The sequence below is a fragment of the Anopheles maculipalpis genome, chromosome 2RL (assembly GCF_943734695.1).
Source record: "Anopheles maculipalpis chromosome 2RL, idAnoMacuDA_375_x, whole genome shotgun sequence".
NCBI lineage: Eukaryota > Metazoa > Arthropoda > Insecta > Diptera > Culicidae > Anopheles > Anopheles maculipalpis.
In genome coordinates this window covers 46,632,911-46,638,910 of record NC_064871.1, presented here as the reverse complement: position 1 = coordinate 46,638,910, position 6,000 = coordinate 46,632,911, and the positions used below count along the sequence as shown (strand labels likewise).

The 6,000-nt window shown below is 41.0% G+C and overlaps 1 protein-coding gene across 1 annotated transcript in view; it reads left to right on the top strand.

Moving 5' to 3' along the window:
• The first annotated feature begins 3,075 nt into the window (after positions 1-3,075).
• Positions 3,076-6,000, top strand: part of LOC126559567 (uncharacterized) — a 284,423-nt gene continuing 281,498 nt past the window's right edge. The window contains exons 1-2 of the mRNA XM_050215738.1: positions 3,076-3,213; positions 3,314-3,418. Of these exons, the coding sequence (XP_050071695.1) occupies positions 3,085-3,213; positions 3,314-3,397 (213 nt within the window). The 5' untranslated portion in view covers positions 3,076-3,084 and the 3' untranslated portion in view covers positions 3,398-3,418. The remainder of the gene's footprint in view (positions 3,214-3,313; positions 3,419-6,000) is intronic.

Genomic DNA, 6,000 nt, shown 5'->3' with positions numbered 1-6,000 from the left:
AGTATCGAGCATGCTATCGGAATCGTTCGAATCCTACCGGGGTCTGAGGCAAGGAGACGGACTCTCCTGTTTGTTGTTCAACATTGCTCTGGAGGGTGTCATGCGAAGCGCGTGCTTCGACATCCGGGGCACCATTTTTACCCGATCTCTCCAATTCCTTGACTTCGCGGATGACATCCACATCATCGGACGGACAACTGCGACGGTGTGCGAGGCGTACACCCGACTGCAACGCGAGGTCAATAGAATTGGATTGAGCATCAATGCGACGAAAACAAAATACCGGCTTGCCGGAGGCTCTGACCATGATAGAGCCCGACTCGGAAGCAGAGTATCAGTTGACGGCGACGATCTCGAGGTGGTAGAGAAGTTCTGCTACCTTGGTACGATCGTAACTTCGGATAACAACGTAAGCAGCGAAATCCGAAGGCGCATTGTTCAGGGGAATCGTGCCTACTACGGACTCCACAAACTCCTGCGATCCAGAAGACTCCAACAACACACGAAATGCACGATTTACCGTACTTTGATACGTCCGGTAGTCCTCTACGGGTACAAGTCTTGTACTATGCTGATGGAGGACGCCAATGCACTCGCCATTTTCGAACGACGAGTGCTAAGGACTATCTTTGACGGTGTGTGCGAGCAGGGCGTGTGTCGAAAGAGAATGAACCACGAGCTAGCTGAGCTGTTTGGCGGTGCTGATATCCTGACGGTAGTCAAAGCCGGAAGGATACGTTGGCTGGGGCACGTGATGAGGATGCCGGACTCATGCCCCACCAAGAAGGTGCTCGTCAGCGACCCGTTCGGCACGAGGCGTAGAGGAACACAGCGAGCTCGTTGGCTGGATCAAGTGGAGTTTAACCTGTCGGAAATCGGATGCAGCCGTGGATGGAGGACAGCAGCCCTAGACCGAGTTTCCTGGAAACTGATTGGGGACCAGGCCATGTCGACACGACGTGCTCAATCTTGAGCAAGCCAAAGAAGAAGAAGAAGAAACATAAACTTCTTGGTTTTTACCCTTAAATGACAAAAATAAAAAATCGTATCCCAAAAACATTTTAAAATTTGATTTCAAGATTTGGACCGGTACGTACAATATATAGTACGTACCGGTAGTCTTTCGACGTCGAGGTGCTTCTACTGTTCTATTTGTATTTTGATTTTGTTCAGTGTTTTGACTGGTGCTCATGATTGGTCAAATGAAAAATAAGCAAATTTTGTGAGGTTTTTTTGGATGTCTCAGCCCGTAGCTCGATTGTAACTTACTTTACTCTTTCACGGTATGTTCTTGAAGCAAAAGATTACCGACGAAAAAAATATTCTTTTCTTACCGAAGCGCCTGAAATATGTGAAAAAGGAATGGAGTTTTAAATCTGTACATTATTTCAAATTTGGTGCAAATGCTGGTGCAAATAAGTACCTTTACGAGAATGATTGCATGCACCAAAAATTAACTCACGTTATGATATTTTCATAATACTCACAAGACACAAAATGTAATGGCACTTGCCTGGGTAACCCTTCAACAGGTTTATCCATTCGAATGGAACAAGCGCGCCTGCACTTAGTAGCATTGTTGTATTTAAAATAGTTGCTCCTCGGTCCGCTAACTCATCTGCATCTGCAGTGAGGAAAACCATACTGGTACAGCTTTCCCATCTCGTTTGTTTAGTTATTTGCTTTCTCTCTCTGTCCTCTTTCGTACATTAAGACAAACAAAAACCATATGGATGAATCGATCGCCGACTTCTTCTCGGCGGTGAGTACAAAAATAGCTTAGTATATTTTGCTGAAGAAAGCAAGACTATGGGACCAGGTTCCAGTGTGGACAAGGGAGTTGGTGTGCGCGGTACGCGCGGTTTTTACTCATTCAGAGTTTGGCCTGTGTTTACTAGATTTGTAGTTTACGAGAGCTGTATGAATTTCGAACCACGAATGCTCTTAATCCGTTCGTATCTTGATGTGTGTATTGCATCACGGTTGGAAGTGTGCGAGGGGAACGAGTATTTTTAAATTGACCGTTGGCATGGGTGTTTTTTTACTCTTTGGGTGTTTGGGGGTGAATGTATTACGGGGTTCTATATAGAGCAGCGAAATAAAATGTAAATCATCAAATTTGCTCTCCGGTGCATAATTGTAACATGTTTCAAGATTAAATATACAGAGACTTGGAAATTGTACTAAAAAGCATAGTTGTTTTTTTGATTCTGATAGAGGTTAACGTTAACAATTTGCCCTTCTGTATAATCATGCATTTTTATTCAAATCTTCTAATGAATGATTAGAATTATTAGTATGCTCTAGTGCCATCTCGACAATTTCACGTTTATTGAAAAATTCATAGTTACCGGCAGTGGCAGATTTAGCCGATTGGAAAATTTTACTTAGCCCATTTGGAAATTTGCCATTGGAAGCCCAATGCGAAATGGAAGTTGGGGGCATTGAATCACATTGAATCAGTTGATTCCGGTACCGAGGATATGTGACGATTTCCTATATATTTCAGGTTTCGCTCACAGTTTTTTTTCGGTTACCCCGAAATTTTCGAAATGTTAATATATTATTTGAAAAACTGATTTTTTCGAAAAATGGTTTCTCACGATTGTTTATCAAAACTGAAGCAAATACTTTCTAAACGGTTTTACAAAGTTAACTCACAAACATGCAATTTCTGCGTAGCTAAAAATATGAAAAAAAAAGTTGTTTGATAGAAGAATATTACACTTATTGTATATATCAAACATACAATAACATCATGTGATTTATCTGTTCCTGTTTTTATTTTATTGTAAAATGTAAATTACGGCGGAGAGTAAGTGCTTAAGCATAAATAAATAAAAAAAAAGTTAACTTGTGCAAACATACTTGCGAATCAATCAAAAACCTATTGAGTGAAATAAAAACAAACATAAGTGAGAAAACCCGTCAAAAAATTTTGGGACGCAGTCAAAAATACACGGAAATGCGTTAAAAACCTTGGGACGAAAACTAAAATATACGAGAAAGTGTAACAAATGAAGCAAGAAGCGGCCACTAATCAAAACAAAACTCACCCTCCTTCATTGCTCTACTCCAAACAGCATGGCAAACCTTCTGTGGTCCATCATCTGGCTAATCGTGCTGCTTGTGGTTGGTTTCTTCGTGGCATTCTTCTGCGCCGGCTGGTATGTCGTAGTCTATCCGATCACGGTATGCGTGCCGGATATAGCGGTAAGTACAGCAAACTGAACCATCCAACCACGAAACGAAATCAAACAAACCATTTTTTTTACACACCAATCCGTCCTTCGTATTCTGTTTTTGCTTGCAGGTCGTGTCCGATTTCTTACTGAAAGGAGCACAGTTTACGCACTACTGTGTCAAGTGCATGATGGAGGGAAAATCTCTGTTCTAAAACCGTGGCAAGCGACCGTGGGTTCATATTTTGTTCTTACTTTAAATCCGATTGTGTGCCGGAAGTGTCGGACGAAAGGGTGAGTGTGCGGGTGCGGGAATGCGTCCTGCAGACCGCATCTGTTGGTTTTAATTACTACAATAGAAGCATTAAATAACATTATGTTTTGTAAGTGTAAAGTTTATGCTACGATGAGCAATAAAATGCATTGTGTTCACGGTTAGTTTGGTGCGTTTGTTTGATTTGTTTGCTGCTATTGATAAATAATTTGTGCCGCTATTGATAAAATAGTACATTCCAACAATCCGGGTTTCACTAAACGGATTTCTGCAGCCGTATGAAAATTCAATGATTATAATCGTTTTTATTAGCGCATCCATCGTGCTGGGCGCAGACATTACAGGGTTTCTGAGTAGACCTAGACAAGTGCGAGGCATTTCTAGACAACGCTCAAGATGAACTGGACAGCGGGTAGGTTAAACTGGACAAACTTCTCGATAGTGGTCAACTTGAACTGGACAAACTTCGTCGCTAGGTTAAAGTGGGCAAACGTCAAGTAGAACCGGACATTGCAAATTTGAAATGGTTGATGAAATGGTTTGAAGCGTTTCTGACACGCTTGGCAAATATTTGAAAAGTAACCGGTAAAATACACGTATTTTGTAATTTCCAATTTTTAAAGTATATTAAATGAAACAGCACGCAAAAGTGGCGTAAGAACATGCATTCAATTATAACTTTAAAATAAACTGTACGTTGGACATGTTTGAATGCGCCAAAATAAATAATTATACATTTTTTGTGCATCAGATTGAATATTTTGGAGTCTGTAAAATATGCATGACAGCAACTAAAAGTACTAGATCCAGTGGTTATAAACAAAAACGTCTTCTGTCATGTTCTGTGAAAAGATAAAATTTAAAATGGTACTGAAAATATTTTATTTCTACCTCACGTTTTTTAAAGCAAACCACACATGCGGATTGCAGTAATATTCGGTGTTAAAATATAAGTACGTTTAAAGTGAAAACGATGTACAATAAACGCAAGATTTAGGTGAGTTCAATAAATGTAATTGCTTGAAGATAGTTAGTTAGTATTTCAATAATTTTTCAACATTACTTTAGCAATGGATGCCAACATGAGTTCTGCACATCGCCGTGTGTTGAAGACAACCAGCGATGCAGACAGGCAGCATGTAATATCTGCTTATGTAAATGGTTCAACACCATCGGATATTTGCCAACTGCTAAATATCAAGAGAGGCACTATTTGTGGCATCATCATGCGGTACAAGGAATCGTGTCAGATTGAAGCTAAAAAGCGAGGTGGCAACCATTCCAAATTGCTGCCGAGGGAGGCTGTGGACAGTATTCGTGGCTGGGTCGACGAAGACTGCACTGTAACGCTGAGGGCACTAGAAGAAAAAATATTCCAGCAATATGGCATATGTGCGAGCCGTTCGACCATTGCAAGGAGATAAATGATTTTAATTACTCCTTCAAAATGATAAAAAGGCTACCGGCACGTCGAAACACTGCAGCCACTGTCACCGAGCGAATCGCATACGCCACTACATTTTACTATCTTCTCTTCTTCTTGGCTCAACGACCTCTAAGGTCATACCGCCAATCGAAATGGCTTACTGGACTGCCGATTCCACGTAGTTGGTTAGTCAGTCCCCACTACGGGGGGACGGTCCGGATGGGTTTTGAACCCCGGTCCTGCCATTTGAAAACCGGCGCCGCTGTGGTCTACACCACCGGGCCGCCCCAGCTTTTTAATATATTGCGCGCGAAATACCGGTAGATGGATTGGTGTACCTTGACGAAGTTGGATTCAATGTCAGCATGAGGACAACGAAAGGCCGATCCCAGAAAGGTATACCAGCCACGATTGTCGTCTCGGGGCTTAGGACGAAAAATATTTCGATTATATGTGCAGTGAATGCGTCTGGAATTTTGCTCTACAAATCTCAAGATCGTGCAGTCAACAAAGCCTCGTTTATTGAATTCATCGATCTGCTGAAAACTGCGTTACGCGCCAAGGGGATAGATAGGAGCGTCTTCATAATGGATAACGTATCGTTTCACAAAAGCAGAGAGGTTCTGGCAGTTATAGAATCGGACAGCTAACGTGCTTTGTTTTTACCGCCCTATTCTCCGTTTCTCAATCCAATAGAAAGTTTATTTAGCATGTGGAAAAATTAAGTTAAGAGATCTAGCTCTAGAAATAGTGAAGAATTAGCAGAAGCAATCAGGAAAGGCGCTCAGTACATCACTGCGCAAGATTGCGAAGGTTATGCTAGGAATATGTGGCATTACATGTCACGTTGTTTAAGAGGAGAGGAAATTCTAGATTAGGTGCATGTTTTTGTGAATACTTTTAATTTTTCGTATGACCACTCCTTTGTGATGATATTTATTTTGTAATGCTTTTACGTTAAGAATTACATTGTTTATACAACTATATTGTTCATAATAGGTTGTAGTATAGTGTTCATAATAATCATAATAGGGTGAGAATAGTTTTTTTTGGTTTATTTTGATTTCAAAGGCATTTTCTCCAGTTCGATATGATTAATTCGTGTCAATAGAGCGCAA